Raw genomic sequence first — 22,000 nt, 5'->3', positions numbered from 1 at the left:
TATAGTGAAGAGTCGGGGCTCCGGAGCAGACTATATACTTGTTATCTTGTCATATGGAGAATCATGCTTTAACCAACTCCTGCCAGAGCAGCGAATGTCCCTTGGTCTGTCTCTATCCCCCAGATCATAAAGATCCACAGTTTGGGATACAATGTCCTGGTTATCTTCCAGGGCATAGCCCCCCCTCATCTTCTAACTCCATGACCCAGGCTGAGGTCAGTCATTGGAGCGACTGGACAAAACACTCAGTCCCGATGCCTGACTCGGGAAAGAGCCAGAGAAGGTAGATGGGCTGGAGAGGCAGTCCCTTCCAGGAAGATGACAATTTCCTCTTGGGATAAGAGGGAATGGGAGGCAGAGAGAACTGGAGAGGCATTTGTATCAGTGGTGTCGGTATTAGTTGAGTTTTGACATTGACAGCTGGAACCAGATGTTCCCTAGGCTGGAAACCAGGCTCAAGAATCCCTGTCAGGGTAGGATCTGACAACGCTGTTCTGTGGATGGTGTTGACATTATTGTAGCCTGGGCCTTCTCTCACAAGATCGAGCGGAGGTGGGAAACTGATGCAAAACTGATAGAGAGAAGCAAATGCCAAGGTAAAAAAGGAAAGAAGTGGGGAAAAGAACTAAGGACAAAATAATATTAAGAACAGCAGGGTTTGGGGGGCAGGGTTAGGAGCAAATAAAGGCACCTCACAGATAGAGCTGTTGATCCGACGGTAGACAAACTGAGGAAAGACAGATGCTACAGCACAAAGGGTGTGGGGCTCCCACCAAAAAGCAGCAGGGATTAAAAGCTTTGCAAGGTTCCTGACGGAGCTTCAGTGCAGGATTGAAACCCATCGATGTGTGCAACAGAGACCACAGTGAAGAACTTTGAGCTATGCTGAATGAGGTTTTTAGAAGTCCAAGGCTCTGAATTAGTTTCTAGAGATCTACAGATGGAGTTTTTAGCTTCTGCATATCAAACAAAATACCTTAAATAAGACTTGGAGTGGAGACAATACTTACAGCTTTAGCAAAAATGACCATGAGTTCAGGGAACTGATGTGTGAGGAGGGCTAACATTGCTGTGAAAGAGCATAGCCCTGCTGTAAAGTGGATGAAAAAAGGAAGTTCCTTCTGGGGATACACGGACACATCGTGAAATGCTGAAAGGAAAAAACAACCATTATTTGGTGCTTCGGGTTATTAGCAATGATTTTTATCAAAGGTAATTATTTTGCAGAGAAAAATTCTATATAATCAGAGATTCATCTACTGTTATGGCTGCCACCATACCATTAACATATCTGAGTATTTTAAATTCAGTAGCACACGCATTAGCTACTTCCACCTACTTCCGGTCCAAAGAGTGGACGGGGAGGCAGGGAAATATGCTGCAGCCCTGCTGGACCGGTTTTCAAGCGAGCACTGGTGGGGGGGAAGCGGAGGGAGGAATAAGTGCACCCTCCCCCACCCTTAGATTTCTCCCACCCCTGCCTTCGAACCCCTTGAACCTCTGGTGTTCGAAGCTGCTTGGAAGCCCGTAAAAGGGCTTCCGAAGAGGTTTGTGCACAACCCTACTAGATGGGCCTTTGGTCTGATCCAGCACAGTTCTTCTCATGTTTTTATGAGTCAAGACTGGTGGTGGTGGTTCTTTGTTTTCTAACACACAACAGAATACATAAGTAATGTAATATATAGCATACTGGATCAGATGTTCGTACATTATTCCTCACCTGATGCATCGATGGATACTGTTCTCAGTATTTGATTTGTGAGACTGGAAAACACATTTTTCAGCTACCACTCTCATATGGTTGCATCAGTTATTGCTAGTTATTATTTCTTTCATCTCATAGTAAAGAGCCCCTGGTGGCGCAGTGGTAAAACTGCCGCCCTGTAACCAGAAGGCTGCAAGTTCGATCCTGACCAAGGGCTCAAGGTTGACTCAGCCTTCCATCCTTCCGAGGTCGGTAAAATAGCACCCAGAATGTTGGGGGGCAATATGCTAAATCATTGTAAACCGCTTAGAGAGCTTCCAGCTATAGAGCGGTATATAAATGTAAGTGCTATTGCTATTGCTATAGTGCCCCCAGGGCTGTTTGTGTGGAACAATTTACATATTTCTGAAGTAGCCCATTATACCTCATATATGCCAAGGCACTGGGTACATAGATATACGTCCTTGAGTGTAAGCTCTCTCCCACTTCTTGAAAAATATATTTCTCTCTCAAAAGGGGAACTCAGGGCACTACCTTCATCAGTATTTGGCCAAGCGGCTGTAGGCCACCCAAAATTACTCTGCGGTCTTGTGTCAGCTTGTTTTATTCATATAATTATAATTGTTAAGTGTTTTTCCCTGCCCTGAGCATTAAAGAACTCAGAATGTAGTAAGAGTACATTAAATGTGTATGCTCCCTTCTCCACTAACAAACCACAACAAGGGTAGGACCAGAACTTACAGTAGTATCTATACTCCTCCAAATTGGAGGGGAAACAGTCCTTGCTAACTTGGCCATGATTGCAAATTCTGTACAACACTACAAACCTAAGAAAGTTGACAAGAGGGGAGGGGAAGGCAAGGGGGAATAGGAGCAGCTGAAATGCAAAGGTTATTCCACTAAACTACAAACTCAGGAACTAACTTAAAATATGGAAAAATCTGCAAGACTACTGAATAGATCAAGATTTTGTTATGCATACTTTACAGTTAGCTATTCACCCATTCAATTACACATACACACAATGTACCAAAGTAACAACAGGTGTTTTTTTAAATTTGCAAACTGCTTGAGAATTGTAGCACAAAAAATGTTAAGATGATTTTATTTATGGACAGTTTTGTATTTAAAACTTAAAAGGAATGCGTGAGTGATTGTGCTGAAATGTCTACATGCACTGGAGTTTAATTATACCGGGAAGCCCACAGCTTAGGGTTAGTCACTAGCTGAAGCATTCCTTGAGCAATATCCTTCATGAGTGAGAAATGAGTAATTTAGAGCAGTCTGGGGGCAGTTTTTAATTAGTTTTTAAACTGAGCTTTTCAAGGTGATTTTTAAAAAATGTTTAATTGAATCACATATATGCAAGTGTACTTGTGGCAGATGTGCCCCTTGAGTGCTTTGGTAAAATGCACTCCATGCTTTGCAAACAAAGCACTCCACAAGATGCAGAAGTTAAACACTTAACAGGATCTCACCAGCACCTAGCATGAAACAAAACCCTCATTATAACGCGAAGGGGCACAAAATTCTTACATTCAGCAACTGACAAGTATATTTCCAGGTTGCTTTACAGAGGATTGCTCAAGGACTAATACCTATAGCCCAACAAAAATTATGCTTTACTAGGCTTGTGTAGTCGGATAAATATGATACTGAGCGGATAATACCCATATTGGAACCTAGGTAGCTGCCATATACTGAGTCAGACCTTTGGTCCATCTAGCGCAGTATTGTCTTCACAGACTGGCAGCGGCTTCTCCAAGGTTGCAGGCAGGCATCTCTCTCAGCCCTATCTTGGAGATGCTTCCAGGGAGGGAACTTGGAACTTGCTGCTCTTCCCAGAGCAGCCCCATCCCGTAAGGCAAATATCCTACGGTGCTCACACATCAAGTCTCTCATTCATATGCAACCAGGGTGGACCCTGCTTAGCTAAGGAGGCAAGTCATGCTTGCTATCACAAAACCAGCTCTCCTCTCTGGTATTATCAGCAGTAATTCTGGAGAGAGGCCCTGAGAGCCCAAACCCCCACTCTACTCCCTTCTATTGTTTCCGGAATTAAACTTATTTCCGATTTACTTATCAGACACCGCCCCCACACCACCACTTTACATTTAAGGTTTAAAAGTACTCACTGCAGCAGCTCTTGATCATCACTGCCCTTGCCACTGCCATCTGTTCCCAATCCTCCTGCTTACTTTGACTCGGTGGCCTCTTCAGGGCCACACCTCCACAGGAGGCCCCCAGTGCTGGCTTCGCTGCTCCTGCTCCCCCAGGTGGCCACTCCACACCACCACATCTCCAATCAGAGGCTCTGCTCCTGCCAGTCACTCTGCTCCATTGTGAGGCAGGCCTTAGGCACCACTGTGGCTTTGGCAGTGCCAAAAGCTCTTCTGAACCGAGTGGGGAAAGGCCATTTTAAACAAGCAAATGGCACCTTATTTGGTGCTTGCCTTTTTGTGAGTGCCCAGGAGAAGTGGGACAACAGTGACAGAGGCCGACCGCCCAGTGGAGCAGGGTCGCCAGAAGGAGCAGGGGCCAGCGTTGGAGCCTCTGAAGAGGCCATTGGGCCGGAATAAGCCACAAAGGTGGTAGGGTCAGGAACAGTGGCCATCGGGCGGATGGTGGCAGCAAGGGCGGTGATAACCCAGAGCTGCAATTTGAGCCCCTTCAAACTCTAAGGTAAAGCAGGGGTGTTCCAATAAGTATATCAATAAAATATCAGGTACCATTCTGACCTGATACCAATTCTCAAAGTATTGCGGATGCCAAATCAGCCTCCTCTCTCTATATTTTTTGAGAATCACTATCTCATCGGAATTGACTCAATACTTCTGGTGCTGCACAGGCCAATGATTTACTCGAGGAGAAATTTTTTCTGTTATCAAAGTGACAAAACAAATAATTTTAAAAAGCATTCTGATAAAACTCAAAGATCTATTATTAGAAGAAGAGTAGATAAAATCATACATATGGCCACCCACACTTCAGCCTCAGAATTAAACATATATGTTCTATACTATATACAAACTGACAGTAAAGAAACTATTAAAAAATCTTTATCTTATCAACTTTAGGAATACTGGCAAGCATCCAAACTAACCCACCCAACACCACCCTAGGGTTTTGTTGCTGCTGCTGCTGCACGAGGGGAGGAAAACAGTATTTCTGCTTATTGCTCCTTCCCTCTGCAGCTGCCTGCGCCTCCTGAAGCGACATCCTTGAGGGTTGTGGGGACCCAGAGGGAGACATTTTTGAGAGGCACAAGTGGCTGCAGAGGGAAGGGGTGGTCTCTAAAAACAGATTTTACTGTTTCCCCCATTCTTTATTCTGAAACAGGGGTCCCCAACCTTTTCCTTTCTGGAAGAACTCTGGCCCACCTCACTTTTGACACCAAGGAAACTCACATTTCCCTCAAACTCACATTTCCTTCAGAAATGTTGTGCCTCAGCAGGCCCCAGAGAGAGGCCGACCAGGGATTTGCTTGCCCTCCTGCACCACAGTACGCCTCACTTCCTGGAAATTAGAGACAACACTGACATGAGGAGGAGCTACACTTTGGATTCCTTTCCCTTGGCCAAGAGGTTTTTGACATGTCTGTGTTGCAAAGATGAGTAGCTACACTGCAATGATTTCCCACTGCAAAAGAGAACCCACTTTATAGAGAGAGTTGCTGTTCTTGCGAGTTGCTACATTTATTTAAATTAAATTTTTAATGCACAGATGTATATGGATTAATTCCTATATACTTGTATAAAATGAGGTGTGCAAGTGAACACAATATCCAGCTAAAAGAACAGATACTGTGATTACCTGCAGTTGAAAAAAATAGAGTTATAAGAAATTAAATAATCACTTACTTGGTAATAACTCTCTGTCTGCTGTCTCTGTGCAGCTGGGGTATGGATAAAATAGATGGCCCTTTTCTAATGGATATGGAATCATTCTAAATGCTGGAGAAATAAAAAGGAGAAAAGTTACTGATCCTGGACACATGCAAAATTCACATTACCAGAGTTCACTGAGGACAAAGTCATTTCTGTTTTTTTTAAATTAATTAATTAATTGAATTTTCTATCCCGCTTTTCCTCCAAGGAGCCCAGAGCGGTGTACCACATACTTGAGTTTTTCCTCACAACAACCCTGTGAAGTAGATTAGGCTGAGAGAGAAGTGACTGGCCTAGAGTCACCCAGCAAGTATCATGGCTGAATGGGGATATGAACTCGGGTCTCCCTGGTCCTAGTCCAGCACTCTATCCACTACACCACGCTGGTTTTATCCTAGGTGCTATATAGGTGACTACTAGTGATGCTACCAAAACTTGTTTTTGACCAAGTTTGTAACACAATTCTATGGTACTCGCATATTTTCATTTATCAGTAATGCACTCCAATTTGGATGCTTGGAAATTCTGTTTTATTAAAATGAAATTAATTGCACTTCCATGGTCTGTGCAGCTGAAATGAGTTCTAACCACAGAAATTCTGCCATGTTCTGCTCCGACAGTGGGAAACAACCTCAGAAGTTATTTCAGTTGCACCATGAAATTCTTTTTTTTTTTTGCCACGTATAATAGTGCAATCTTACACATGTTTACTTGGAAGCATGTTCAGAATGTTCAAGGAGCTTACTCCCAGGTAGGTGTGCATATTATTGCAGACTTAGTTTCTCTTAACATTTTTTTTAAAAACCATGTTAAAGCCACATTCCTCCAATCTATAGGGGGAAAAATACTCTGTTGATAGAAAATTTAAATAAGTCTCTAGATAAATCAGTTTCTTGTTGGCAGCACCCAGAGTAAGTTCATTATGACTAAGTCTCATTGAAATCAAGTTAGTTATGATTAAACTTGTCTCATTGACTTTGACATTGCTTAGTTGTTACTATCTAGTCTGGGTGCTGCCCAAAGTCTTTAAATCTTTTCCAAGCAAACCAATCTTCTTAATGTGCTCTTGGTTATTAGCATTTTTCCAATCCAGATGAGATCCAAATACAAAAGAAGTTGAAAATGATACAAGCAAAAAACCTAGACAACTATGCTTCTGACACTTTTGGACTGAACACTGTCTCCATAATAGCATTCAAGCAAGTCTGGATATGAGTGACTTTATCCACAATATGCCTTGCAAATATGTCACAGTGGGATGCAGATGATTTGTCTTCTATGTAGTCAACTAGGAAACTAAAACATTCCATTGCATTTAGAAAAGCTCTGTTGGACAACATGACACAAGAGCAATGATAGCTGAAAGTGACATTCTCTTTGCTGTCATCACTATCACAACATCAATCAAATGGGCTCTATAATTCATTTGATCAGATTTGGTCCAAATAATTTCCCCACTTTCACTGTAACCGTTGTTCAATACCAAGGAATGGGAGAACTGTGTTCAGAAGCCCCCACGTTGACATGAAAATGTCAAATTCATTAACAGAAACAAAGATGGATTCAACTTTAGTTGGATGCCTATTTTCACTATTGTCTCCCTCACATCAGACCAAAATGCTTTCGCTTTACTACACTGCCACCAAATATGAAATTATGTACTGACAACTGAACCACACTTCCAACAGTTTTTATCCAAATTTCTATTAACATATTTACTTTTTAAATATCATTACAATTTAGTTGACATTTGCTAATTGCATGTTGGAGATCCAGCTCCAGATGGCATCAACCTTTTGACCACTAGGGGCATTGGGAGTACAGCTAGATAGTTAGGGTCTCCTCCTCTTTCCTGTTTATCTCTGCCTCTATGGGTAGAATGTACTCAGGAACTTCCTGGGAGTGCCTTCCTTCTTCCCAGAATGCTTCTAGCTCTCCTTCTGAGCACCATGCTTCTATAAGTCTCTCTCTCTCTGACCAACATGTAGCCAGCTGTTAGATATAGGTCTTTTCCTATCATCATGTACTTCTGAATAAAGTATATTAGTTTAACCTTACATGAATCTCCATGCTTATCATTTACAAGCTGTTGCCACCGAGACCCTGTTAACTTCTGCTGTAATGCAAGTGTGTTAGCTCCTGAAATACTCTGCTATATAAGTAATTACCCCCAACATTGGAGGAAGAACATGCTAAGCAAAATATTGGGGAAAGGGCCCAGACTCCTACAAGATCAGAATGGGAGTCAAAATTATACAACTATGCAGCCATGACAAAATTTACAAGTTATATAAAGGTGAAAGAAAGTCAAGGGAAGCTTTATAAGTCTGAGGAAAACTGAACTATGTTTATCAAATATTGGTGAAATGATGCACATGCCTCAAGATATAAAAAGATACTTGTTTCAAATGCTGTAAAACTATTATGAACCAATTTATTTCCTGAAGAATGGAATTATATAAGCTGTAGGTAGATAGAATTCTTTTTGGGGGTTTTGTTTTTTTTTTTTAAACCCCACACATATGTTTTAAATGATGTCAAATTCAGCATTTGATACCCCATATTGATCAGTCCATTTGATTTTCACTGACAAAAAGCAACTCTCCATAAGAGAGTTCTGGTAACAAATCAGAATTAAGTCTCTTTGGGTGGACCAAGTAGTGTTTACGTGGCAAAAACCTAGCCACTACTGTCTGTGCTGGACTTACTCTAGGGGAACAGAAATATTTCAGACTCCAAAACTAGCTAGTTATACTAGAAGGAATGCAGCAACTGTAAGATGAAAAACAGCAGTTTGGATTGATTACTAGGTTTAACAATGAAAGGAAAATATGACTCACAAATTCAGTGTAGTCATAGAGTTTACGGGTGTCATCTCGTGTAAATATGACAAGATTTTTTAAAAAACAGACGTATGGTGGGAAAGAATAGTTTCCAATTCAAAATGGAAATTGGGGGCATTTTAACAATTATTTTTCTTAGGAGAGGAAAAAAGAACTTCTAGAGAAGGTGGCTAACATTGCTTCATATTCTTCTAAAATTATCATACGCACTTAAAATAAGATTCTTCCATTGTTAATGGCATTTAATTATTTCATTTATTATATACTAATTGTACTTACTAATGACTCAGTACATAAAACAACACTTTGACTGCAGAGGACGCTGAAAAAGTTCAATGCCATAACTAGCAACATACATCATTGGCAGAGTCCTTTGCTGCCCAATAAATGCCAAATCTTACATTTGTTCATCTGCTTAGGCAGTGCTACTGATGTAGATGGGGCACCAGTTCCCCTACTCTCTTACTGAGAGTTTAGGTGACAGAGGTGCCTTCAGCTAGCCTTTTCCACAATTATGTACCTGCTCTGAAGTCTCTGCACATCTGCCACAAGAAATGCCTGCATTTCTTCCACAAGTACCCACTCTACAGCACAGGCTCAGTTTTCAAAGCCTGCCGAGTCTGTTACCCCACATGAAACAAAAGTGCACTCAAAAACATGCACAATCCAACAGCCCTCCATGGCAGTAAATTGTAGGGGAAGACCAGTAATGGCAGAGAAGCCATCATCAGTAAGACAGTTGTCATCAATAAGACTGCTAAGCTTAGAAAAATAATTTGAAAACCACTGGCCTAGATAACAGGTAGCACCCTGGTTTCTTTCATAAAGATGCACTGGCAACATTGCATTGCCTCCTGCACAGCAGCTGCTTTATTATTTTCAGTGGAAGATTCTGGCTCCCTGCCATAGATTAGCTTTTGGAAGGAAAACGTTGAGGGTGGGGAAAAGAGAAACAGAGCAATGCATGCATAGTAAAGATATATTTGGGTGTGCAAAGTAGAAGAAGGGTGTTAAAACTTCAGCACATGCAGGCAGCAAGTAGCAGAGCAGTTCTTTCTTACCTGTACTTTCTATGTGACTGAGACTTGGGCAACAACTAATGCTATTTAAACATAATAAGATACATGTTTAAGGGACTGCTCTTTCTTTTTCATTTATATTCACATGTATTATCACTATCCTCAATCATGTTTATCCACTATAATCTTATTGCAACAACACACAAAACTAATGCTATTTAGTGCTAGGTTTCTGGTTGGTTTGTGTTTTTCCTGATTGTGAACCCCTGGAAACCATTCTATTACTTTATAATATGACAGGAAACCATCATATTACTTTATTATTTTTCTGTATAAACCACTCTGAGCACTTGTCGGTAAGTGATACATTAATATTCATAGTAAGTAATACCATATGTACCCAAATACAAGAAGATGCTGAATTTGAGATGAGCCCCTTAAAAAAAAGAAAAAGGTTAAATACAGGTTACACTTATATTTACCCCAAAAGAAGAGGATTCAATCTAAAATGACTCCCTGATTTCTAACATAAAATAACTTTGAAAAAATCTAGACGAATTCAGGTAAATACAGTAGGAAACAAGTGCAGTTTTCCTAGAAATACAGAGGGGCCATCAGTATTGCATGACTGCTTGCTTTCTTGGGTGGTCTCTCTTTCTTGCTGTGGAAAAGCTTTAAGTCTTACCTACCTGAATACAGTCACAAATTTCAGGTGCTTGTTTAAAAGTGCTGACTGCAAACCAAAACGAGTTACCTCATGCCAGCCAGTGACAAAGAATACTTACTGCCTTCCCATGTACAGTGTAACAGATTAAGGGCCCCTTCTATTCGCTTCCAGTGCTGGAGATGGAAAAAAGCATATGCCACTGCTTCACTGTCTCCACGCTTCAGAATGTGCTCCGGAGGTAAAATTAAACTTTTCATTTCTAACAAGTACTGGAAGAACAAAATGTGAAATGATGTGAAACACCACAGACCAATGTGGCTAGTTCTTTGGCACACAATCTCCCATCTATTTGAACGTTAGGGCTGTGCTGAAACTGTCTGTATATTACTTCAATGAAGAGTTTCTGGTTGGTACAAAATGTGAGTTATTTGGCAAATGCAAGTTAGTTTGATAAATTCCTTATGCATCCATGTGTATGCGCACACAGACGTTGCACTACAAGTCCCATCAAGAAGGGCAACACTAAATCAGATTACTCTTAATACTTTATAAACACATACATCATATTGTTGTATGCAAAGCAGTTCTAAAAATAACTAGTTTCTAGTTTATTTAAGATCAGCAATTACTTACATATTTCTTAGATCATCAGTGAAAGCTTTTAGACTACACAATACCATAAGGATTAGGACTATATTAGATGCTAATGCATCTAATAGTCTTAGATGCATCTGAGTTGGGGATTTTTTTTTAAAATGAAAAAAACTTTAAGCAGCACAACACAAAATCATAATGAAGATTCACAGTTGCAGCAGGGATCAAGCAACTCCCCACCCCAGCAAACCAAACCAAATTAGAAGCACAGTATGCACATACCAAACCATCTTTTCTGCCCATCCAAATGCAGACACTCCCTTCTCCAAAAATTCAGGCACATTTTTAGTTGCCTGGACCTGCTAATTTACACTTTTTAAAACACCACTGAAGTAGTCCGAAAGTTTACATTGTAAGTGTGTACTACTAGAAGAACATAGTTTAGGGGCAATAAACTCCAAAAATTAACATGTAAAGAATAGGATTAGGGTAGCGAAAACAAAATAGACACAATCAACTGGTTTTAGTCTTGCTGGCTACAGGCTACCTCCAGCTCAGAAGCAGGATAAATCAGAATACCAGTTACAGCCAAAGAACAGCAGGAGAGAAGGCATGCCTTCATCTCCCACTTGTGGGCATCCCACAGACATCAGGTGGTCCACTGTGGAAAACAGCATGCTGGAGATTTATTTATTTTTAAAAAACCAAAGTAGCCCTCACATACACCTTCCAGTTGAACATACTGTAGTTTGTGTTATTTTTACATTTATATTTCACTCTTCCTCCAAGGACCCCAGAGCAATGTATATGGTTGCTTATCCTCACCACAACCCTATAAGTTAGACAGAGAGAAGTGACTGGCCCAAAGTCGCCCAATGAGTTTCAAGGCTGAATGAGGATTTGAACTTGGATCTTCTTAGTCCAACCACTACATTACACTGTTTCTACTACACTGTTGTCAGACTCTACTATAATGCAGAATATCCTACAACTGTACTATACAAAATATATTGGCATTGATTAGAATCAATACTAAATGTGACATTGGGGAGTGTACTGGATTGCCAGCACTGTATTGATTAATTTCCTTTTCACAAACCACAGAAATTAAATAGCCCTAATTCTGGTCTTAAGCCGGCAGGGGTTTTTCTTCTTCCTTTTTAAATTAATCTTGGTACAAGCTTCACAAAGGTCCACAAAGTGGAACAAGCTTCACTTAGGTCCACAAAGTGGAACCTAAGGCTGATGCATTAACAGATGTGCCATGTGATCAGTAGTAACATTGTGCAATGTTACAAGATGTGCAACTTGACTTTGATGCACTCACATGGACCCCATCGGGCATCATTATTAGTGCCAGGAACTCCATCCTCCCCATCTTCAGTTGGGCCCCAAAGACCAAGAAAAAGTGTGGGTGCCTGGAGGAAAAGTTGAAAGCAAGCACAAGACTCCCCTCGAATCCGACAGATTACAACATAGAGCACATCTGAAGATCTATGCCGTGACAATACAGGAGGCAAAGAGGTGATTTTTTTTCAGCCTGTATTGCGTCTGCAAGTTCATGTCCAGCAGAGTTGTTCAGGGTTGTGAGAGAACTAGTAAGTGCCCCTCCTCCCTTGAATCAAAACTTGGAACCATCTATTATCTGCTGTGACATGTTTAATGAGTTTTTTGTGGATAAAATCTCTCGTATTTGGGCCGACTTGGATTACTGCAATTACTGCAGTGTATGAATCTGAGGTATCCAGTGACTGTTCATATGTGGTCAGGCTGGATCAGTTTGGGACTCGTGAGGATGTGGACAAGCTGCTTGGAGCAATGCAGCCTATCACCTGTTCTCTTGACCCTTGCCCGACATGGCTAATACTATCTGGCAGGTAGATTGTTGTAGAAGGCCTAGTAGAGATAATAAATGCTTCTCTTAGAGAGGGCAGGATGCTTCCTTGCCTTAAGGAGAAAATTATTAGACCACTTCTGAGGAAGCCTATCTTGGGATTCCTTAGATTTGAGCAACTACAAGTCTGTCTCCAACCTTCCGTGGTTGGGTGATGTAACTGAGAGGATGGTGGCCTCCCAACTCCAGGCAGTCTTGGGTGAAAATGATTATCTAGACCTGTTTCAGACCGGCTTTCGGGTGGGCTGTGGGGTCTTTTACCTCTCGGGCAGATTCCAGATGGTGTCCCTCAGAGACTGTTCTTCAAAAACTGAACTTCAGTATGGTGTCCCTCGGGGCTCCGTATTGTCTCCAATGTTGTTTAACAACTACATGAAACTGCTGGGAGAGATCATCAGGAGATTTGGTGTAGGGTGCTATCAGTATGCTGATGACACCCAAATCTTTTTCTTCACATCAACATCATCAGGAGAAGACATAGCCTCCCTAACTGCCTGCCTGGAGGCAGTGATGGACTGGATGAGAGGTAACAAGCTGAGGCTGTATCTAGATAAGACGGAGATAGTTATTGTGCTAGGTCGGAACTCGAGAGATAATTTTGATCTGTCAGTTTTGGATAGGGTCACACTTCCTCAGAAGGAACAGGTGTGCAGTCTGGGGGTGCTTCTGGACAGAAACCTCTCCCTGGTGTCCCAGGTTGAGGCAGTGGCCAGAGGTGCCTTTTACCAGCTTTGGCTGATATGTCAGCTGCATCCATTTCTTGAGATAAATGACCTCAAAACAATAGTACATCTGCTGGTCACCTCCACACTAGATTACTGCAATGCAATGTAATCAAGAGCCAGCATGGTATAGTGGTTAGAGTGCTGGACTAGGACTGGGGAGACCTGAGTTCAAATCCACATTCAGCCATGATACTTGCTGGGTGACTGTGGGCCAGTCACTTCTCTCTCACCCTAACCTACTTCACAGGGTTGTTTTGAGGAGAAACTTATGTATGTAGTGCACCGCTCTGGACTCCTTGGAAAAAAAGCGGGATATAAAGAGAGAGAGAGAGTGTGTGTTTTTTAAAAGCACTATGTGGGGCTCTCTTTGTACTCAGTCGGGAAAGTGCAGTTGGTCCAGAATGTGGCAACCAGGTTGGTCTCTGAGTCATCTTGGAGAGACCATATCGCTATCCTAAAAGATCTACACTGGTTGCCGATAATTTTCCAGGCAAAATACATGGTTTTGGCTATAACCTATAAAGCCCTAAACAGCTTGGGCCCTGGATATGTAAGAGAACGCCTTCTTTGTTATGAAACCCACCGCGTTCACTGGGATCATCTGCAGAGGTTTGTCTGCAGTTTCCACTGGCTCGTCTGATGGCTACTCAGAGAGGCTCGTCTGATGGCTACTCTCCATTGTTGCCCAGAGGCTTTGGAACACACTTCCTGCTGAAAGAAGAGCCTCCCCATCTCTTACAGCTTTTAAAAAGGCAGTCAAGATGCATTTGTTCATCTAGGCCAGTGATTCTCAAACTTGAGTCCTCAGGTGTTATTGGTCTTCAACTCACATAATCCCCAACCAAAGGCCACTGAGGCTGGGGATTATGGGAGTTGAAGTCCAATAACACCTGAGGACCCAAGTTTGAGAATCACAGATCTAGGCTTTTATTTAGATATTGTTTTAATTGTGTTTTAAATAGTTTTAACATTTTAAATTTTAATTGTGATGTTTTAATCTTTTAATCTGTTTTTATTGTTTTGTTGTAAACCGTCAAGAGACGTGTTTTGGGAGGTATACAAATGTGTTAAATCAATAAATGAATTTGTGGCATTACAGATCATCATTACATATCACATGGCATGTCTCTTAAGGCATCAGCCTTAGCTTCCAATTTCCTTGCTTTGTGGAGCTTGAGCCAAAATGAGATAGCCTTAACTTTGGTCTTAAAACTGGCAAGGTGGGGTTTTTTTTGGGGGGGGTGTTATCTAATTATAAATAAATGATGCCAAAAGGGAAATTAAAAATGTTAAAAGTACTACACGAATGGCTTCATAGAATTTGCATATGAATTAGTCTGCCCCACTCAGTAAACAGTCAAAGTTAATACTATTTCTGATAAATGTAGATGACAATTCCAATTCCAGTTCTCCCCAAAAATATAAGAATGAGGCCAATTTGCCAATTTATTTCAGATGCCACAAACCATGAGATAGTTTACTAATCCAGTTTAGGCGACTTAACTTTTCCCATTCAGATTTTTGAAGGAATGTAGTTAAGGTTGTGCCCTGGTCAAATAAAGCACATTTACTGCCTGGCTAGGTTCTTCTCTTAGTGACTTGGGGCGACTTCTGGGAGGGCAATATTCTTGCTAATCCCATTTAATCCTCTCTTTTCTCTAACACACTAAGAGATCACTTGCACAGGGCCATTGTGGGAAAATGGTTTCAAATATCTGACCTCTGACATGACTCCTCATGGTCTGTGCAATGACTAGTTTGGTGCTGAGCTACATTTCAGAAGTGAAGGGAAAGTAGTGAGAATGGTCAAGCCTAGGCTATATTAATGTTTCCCCTTGTAGACTCATTGATTGTGAACTCTCCAGCTCAGGGGTTAAAGTCTGCCTGTCTTTCTGTATTATGCCATGCAGACATGTAGCATAAATAAGTGGACGTTCTAAGAAAACAGGTGCTTAAGTTTTGTTTAGCCATTCACTTTCAGACAAGAAAAATAAGACACACTAATGCTGATTTTTCAGTTGTGAAATGAGGATATACAACCAATGCTATCTCTTCCCCCAAATTCCCCCCACCGTGTGAGAGAGCGCGTGCACGCACACACCCCAAAATACATTCAAGTGCCTCTTCTGGGCATTCCCACTGACAGGAGCAAAATAAGACTGCAGTGAAAGGAAGATGGAAAAGAATTGCAATTACTTTCTGATCCGCAAGATGAAGTTAGTTTATTTAATTCCCATCCATAAATGTATTTGACAAAGGGAGATTTTGAGTCAAACACCTGCTTCCTCTACCTCCATCCTGCCAATCTAAAATGTGAAGAAAACAGTTTTCCGTGCCTCCATTTTCTATTCTTTCCCCCTTGAATCTTTAGCTTTGATTAGAATTATTTTGAGGACTTTATAATACAAGCAGAAAAATAATGTTATTCCAACTTCGTCACCAGGAAACTCTTCTCAGGTAGTAGCGATCAACCTATATGTATGAGTATGCATGTGCAAATCAAGCTTGTCATGAACACTCACATTTAAAACTGCATAACCAATATACAGTAGAAGTGGTCTCTCTCTTAAATTTAAACAAGCTGCGTGTATGTGTATCCAACACAGCTGGCACACCATACTCCTCAACTGGAAGTTATTTTAATACAAATAATGAAATCTGAAAGAAAGCATGACCAGAAAGTAAGATAGAAGCACAGATTACACAAGGCACTAATTTTCTTGACAACATGTGAAGCTAGTCAGTACTACCCAAAGACAGCACAAATATATTAAACTCCTAAAAGGCACAAGAGTTCTGAAGCAACTGAAGAGACACCAACTCTTAGATAATAATACATCATAATCTTCTCCCCCTAAAGGCAGAGGCTGAAGGAAAATCTGTCTGAGACTGTCTGAAATGAACTTGCTGTGCTCTTGATCAGTCATGCAGGCAAGCAGAAAATTCTCTCAGCAATTAGCTCTCCCAGTGCACATTCTATCAGACCGGACAGGCAGACAGAAGACTGGATGGATAAATTCAGACCTTCAAGGCACAAACCATTTGGACACCCTGATTATCAGAGGAGGATTAGGTCTACGGATAAGCCATCCTACCACTATCAAGACTGCAAGGGCCATATATCATCAGCATCAGGAATGTGTAGAGCTGGTTGAGGTTCCAATTATACGTACTCATTTAGGGGAAAGAAGTCTCTCATTCTGGAAATACCGGTTTTTACTAAAGCTGTGGGAAGGCTTTAATTGTTATACGTTTTGTCTAAAGAGAAGACATGGAAATGAAATTTTAAAGGCTACCTTGCAAACACAATGGAAAGGATAGTGATATTTATACAATGTCATCCACTTACAAACTTTATGCTTCAGGGTATCCCATTTAACTGACCTCATGAATGCTTTTAATTTAACTTTTGCCTATTTGTTTATTTTAAACAAATTTTATACTGCCAGGGCAGTTCCCAACAGCTGAAATGCAATATAAAAATTTAAAAGCATATAGATTGCCACAATAAAAATCACTTACAACCAATTTTTAAAAAACAGAAAACTGCAATGTATACAAAGGGACCTTCCTAGATATGAGAAAAGCCAGGCAGGCTTGGTATTGTATAGGGGCAAAGTGCAGGGTTTTTTCACATTTGTGGGCTTCTACTTTCACTATTGGTATTGATAATTATGCTGCAATAAAACTGTTCTGTCATCATATCTGTATTATATCCATGTAGACCCATCAGTTTTTCCTCAGGTCTGATTCACACTTTAGAGTGGGCAGGTATAATAAAACGCCTCAAGCCATTAGGATCTGTCCTTGCGGTGACGGAATGCTTGAGACCATACACTTTAGAGTGGCATTAAGGAGTAACAACTGAATATGGTCAGGGCTCCACTTCATCTTCGTCACATGAATTCATCAAACTACATGGTGTAAACTGCAACATGATCATCATCCTAGTGCACTGACTGAAGATATTATGTTATAACAACCATATCAATAACCAAACATGCAAACATATCTATGGCAGCTGCTGCACAGCTACAATAATCTCTGAATTAAATTCAACAGTTTAAATATTTTTTTTTAGTTGGCTTCTTAGCTATAGGCCACTTTAAGAGCTTTTACTGAAGATAAACAAATTTTATAAGACTGAGGGGCACAATTTAAAAAGAAAAGTTCAGACTTGACAACCTGATGTGATATCTACATATGCCACTATCCTAAAACTACCCAGAATTACCAGGAGAGCAAGTCTCACTAAAATCAGAATTCAAACAGCCCACGTTTTAAAGCTACTCTGTCACAGCTAACACAAGCATTAAAGGGGAGTTCAAATGCCTTTGCATTTGTCTATTTCCAGTGAAACACTTTTTTTTTTAAAAAAAGGAATATGTCAGCTCTCACATCTAAAGTATTTATTCAATCAAATTTATATACTGCCCAAACTTTCATCTCTGAGTGGTTAACAGAAAACAATTAAAACACATATAAAAAGTTTAAAAAATTCAACAATTTAAAATCAACCACAAATTAAAACCAACAAATTTTTAAAAGCTGAGAAAGGTTTGGTGAGAAGATGGGTTTTCAGATGTTTTTTAAAAGTTAGCAGAGATGGGGAGGATCGTATCTTAGTAGGGAGCACATTCCACAATCTCGGGGCAGCAACCAAGAAGACCCGTCTCTGTAGCCACCAGATGAGTTGGCAGTAACTGGAGACGGACCTCCTCAAATGACTTCAATGGGCAGTGGGGCTCATAACGAACAAGACGCTCTCTTAAAGTTAGACAATACAATACCACTAGTAACTGTATTTGAGAAAGTTCAACACTGCTACCTTGTTGAAATAACCTTGTATGGGAATGTGTAAAGAATTCTCTCATTTCCATGATTATGAAGGAGGTTTGATATTGCACAAACAGATATATGACATATCTGTAACTGGGTCTTTATTATTGCTTAATGGCATATACAGTACAGTAAACTACTACACAGAATATTCTCTCCCTTTAATAATAGAAACTGTTCTTCCATACACCTTATGGGTCCGATCCTTCCATAACCAGGTTCGGTGCCTATGGAGGAACTTTCATAGGCAAAATGAAGTCCAAGCGTTCCTTCCATATCTCCATTCAGTCCCACCACCACTCTGCTAAATCAAGGACTTGCACAACACAATTCACCACTAGGGCATTGCCTTTCTCTGCCATCTCCAGAATCCAATGGTTGATGGTAGACTGTTTCCACTTGTCAACATCTGTCTCTCCTGTGACAGAGCCTTCAGAGAGCTGGGCCAGTCAAGAGGATTCATGTCTGTGTGATCTAAATAATCTGGGGGGGTGGGGAGAGAACTGAAATTCCACCCTGTTTGGTGGAAGAGTGAGCAAAGCTGCCTGCATATCCCACAGCTCGTCTTGTGGCAGCACTGGCAGGACCTGCCCCTTAAATTAGAAGAGGATTGGAAAAGGCTGAAGTGAAATATGAGACTTCTAGTGTGTCCCTGCTAGAACTTGGGCATTCTGGCTTGCAGCTCCTAGATCACCATCCACTGGACCCATTCTAAAAATTCAGTGTGCAGAGCGAGCTCTCCTGTGAAGATAGCAGTCTTAGACCCTCCAGTAAGGTTCCTCCTGTTTGATATTCTTGCATTAGGGGCAGATTCAAAACTGGTTGTGGCAGCCTACTACTTGGGCACCAGCCTACTGCATGGGCCCATGTACATTTTGGTGCCCATGCACACTACTATGTCTGCTGCTTTCTCCCAGATCATTGCTCTGGAGTCTTTCTACCTAGGAATGTCTGTGTCCTGGAGCCAGTGAGAAAGTACTCAGTGCAGTACTTTCAATGCTCCTGGATCACAGCTGTGTGGGATTAGGAGTCCCTTCAGCATTGTCAGCAAGTCATATTGGTCCACCTTCCAACTCCTCCCAAGACATTTTAAAATGGAAGAAATGCTGCTCTAGGCTTTTAAAGTCTTGCTGTTTCAAAAAGCAACCAGGCAAACTTAGGAGGACGGCAAAACTAGAGGAATTCCTCACTAAAGAATACAGGAATACCTCATTATCCACGGGAGTTCCATTCCCGCACATTACCATGGGTAACGCAAGTACAGATAATGAGTTATTGAGTCTATGGTATAGCAGGGGTTAGGTTCTCAAACCAAAAAAATAACATGGCCTCCCCAACATGAAAATGGTCCAAATAAAGTGCCCTACTGTGCTCTGTGGGCCATCAGGAGTCCAAGGATGCTCCCCGCAAGTGCAAAAGTCCCCCCAATTCAGCAAGAAACTGCAGGTTTTTTGTTTTACAAATTAGCCATAAAATGGCGACCAGAAATGACCTCCGAGGTCATTTCTGGCAACCCCCAACTTGCAGATACATGGAATTAACCCCTTTTTTGCTAGTTTTCTCCCCAGGTATGCCAAGATCAGGTGTCCATTACCTGATTGCAGATACATGAAACTGCAGTCAGGGAGTCTGCAGATAGTGAGGTAAGCCTATTTTTAAAGCATCTCAGGGTTGGGCCCCAGAGGAGGAAGGGAGGTATTCCCTAAGTATGTTCTCCTCTTCAAGGGAAACATGGCTCTGTTTGCACCATAGGGATTCTGCCACATGAAGATATTGTGCCCATGCAGGGAAGGATTAAGCAGTGTATACAGAATGGTATACAGGTTCATTGGAATAACCATAGTTACAAACAAAAGGATGAGACTAAAGCACAAATATTATTCTGAGAACCCATCTGTTTCTTATTATCTGACTTATCTGGTACATCTAGTTTTCAACTGGACAAAATCCTAAATTTCAGCTATTTAGAAAAAGCTTTCACTTCCCATTAAACAAAAACTACTCCATTAAGAATTGTTCTCATTGAAAAAAACAATAAGAACTCGCCAGATACATTATTTTAAAATTAATTCTATGTACGATATGCTATAGTTCTGACTGTCTAAAGATGAAACTGTTAAAAAATAATGCTGATAGGATCATTTTTTCCTGGCTAGTTGTTCTGTTCTCATGGTTCTCATAGCTGTAGGTGGGTTTCCCTAAGGAAGTGAGCAAACTTTAGGAGTATTAGCTGCACTGTACCTCTTCATTTTTCCCACCCCAGTGTTTCTATTCTGACTCATGCATATAGTGTCAACTTGCCCCACATTTACTTGGAAATCAAAGCAATGGTAACAGCTCCATGGGCTACATGCTCACCCATTCATACTGGCTGAGGATTTAAAAGCCAACAGTGCAGATCATTGTGCCATCAACAACAACAACTTTTCTGGAATCCATATCCAAAAGATCTTAAATTGATTCCTTGAGCTCATTTTGCCTTAGACCTTTATGAAAAAGTGTCACCAACCTAGAAGCTCTTTGTTTTTGTTAGTTATATTTGAACAAGCTCAAATTATTTTTCTTGACTGACCAACCCCAGCTCTGGGCTTCTCATCACTCTGATTAAGTTGGAAAATTAGTCAAAATGCTTCCATAACAGGATGAAAAACTAATCCTTCCAAGACAAGCATCTACACTGAGATCACTGGGTGTGCTAACACATGACAACTTTCCTTTCTCTTTGTGTAAAAGGTAGAGCCTGGCTGAAAGAGTAATGCCCAATCTATTAACCCCTGCTAAGTGGGCAAAGAGGCACCTTTTACCGTGGTGATTCTCTTTATTTAGCAGGGGGAGAGTAACTGGCCCTATCCACCCCCAGCATAGTACTTCCAGTGACTGTTGCTGGTGTGTGTCTTATGTTTCTTTTTAGAATGTGAGCCCTTTGGGGACAGGGAGCCATCTTATTTGTTTATCTCTCTTTGTAAACTGCCCTGAGCCATTTTTGGAAGGGCGGTATAGAAATTGAATTATTATTATTAATAATAATAATAATAATAGCAGAAGATCCAAGATTTCTTATCACACCAACCTTATCACTGCCTCAGGAGCTCCAAGGCAGCTGGCAAAGGCAGAACTTGTCACAGTATGTGCTAGGTATTATGAAGGAAGAAATACTTTATATACTAATATAACACCTTTTCATCAGAGAAGGGCCCTAAGGTGCCTTACAAACTCTATCAACCTTTTTACAACACCACAAATTTCTTTTAAAAAACACAGTATAGCTTCAGGCGGGGGGGGGGGAATAACAGCAGCAACTCAGAGATAGAAAGCAATGAGCTCAAAGCCATCAAACCCTAAAGAAAGCTGGTGAAAAAGATAACTCACCCAACTAGTAAGAAAAAAGGATGGACGGACTACTAGGGGAAGGGAAACTAGAAACTCAACAGCTGTTTCTCCTTCCAGCTAGCCTGCAAGCTCTTTGACTTTGGGGAGCAGTGCCAATCACCCACAGAACTTCACCTTCCTACTTTGTAATGCCAGGTTGGTCCAAAATAAAATGGAGATCATTAATGGTTTGATTGTTAAGGACAATTGGTATGCATTGGATACCTGGTCGGGAGAAGCTAGTGGTCCCAGCTTGTCCCGGTGAGATCCTCTCTGTAGTGAAGCAGGTGAGAGGATGTGGGCAGGGAGATGGGGTGGCTGTGATCTACAAGAATACCATCTCACTTACCAGGATCCCTGTCAGGGAATTGGCCTGTATTGAATGTATGTACCAAAGCCTAGGGACCTGTTGGTGTACCTATCATCCCGCTGCCCAAGAGTTCCTAAATGAACTGACA

The 22,000-nt window shown here is 41.1% G+C and overlaps 1 protein-coding gene across 6 annotated transcripts in view; it reads right to left on the bottom strand.

The window, feature by feature from the left end:
* The window catches only part of ST7L (suppression of tumorigenicity 7 like), a 106,476-nt gene that overhangs the window by 22,716 nt on the left and 61,760 nt on the right, over nt 1–22,000 (bottom strand). For 5 of the 6 annotated variants that reach the window (XR_008306026.1, XM_053244898.1, XM_053244899.1 and 2 more), the window contains 3 exons: nt 10,240–10,390; nt 5,566–5,658; nt 1,011–1,150 (listed from right to left, as the gene is read on the bottom strand). The exons of the other annotated variant lie outside the window; for it this stretch is intronic. Coding sequence is in view for 4 of the 5 variants with exons in the window: in XM_053244898.1 (XP_053100873.1) it covers nt 1,011–1,150; nt 5,566–5,658; nt 10,240–10,390 (384 nt within the window). In the remaining variant the exon portion in view is untranslated. The remainder of the gene's footprint in view (nt 1–1,010; nt 1,151–5,565; nt 5,659–10,239; nt 10,391–22,000) is intronic. 6 annotated transcript variants of the gene reach the window in all.

This window comes from Hemicordylus capensis, chromosome 4 (assembly GCF_027244095.1).
Source record: "Hemicordylus capensis ecotype Gifberg chromosome 4, rHemCap1.1.pri, whole genome shotgun sequence".
Taxonomy (NCBI): domain Eukaryota; kingdom Metazoa; phylum Chordata; class Lepidosauria; order Squamata; family Cordylidae; genus Hemicordylus; species Hemicordylus capensis.
The sequence above is the reverse complement of the archived record's forward strand: the minus strand, read 5'-3'. Positions and strand labels throughout refer to the sequence as shown.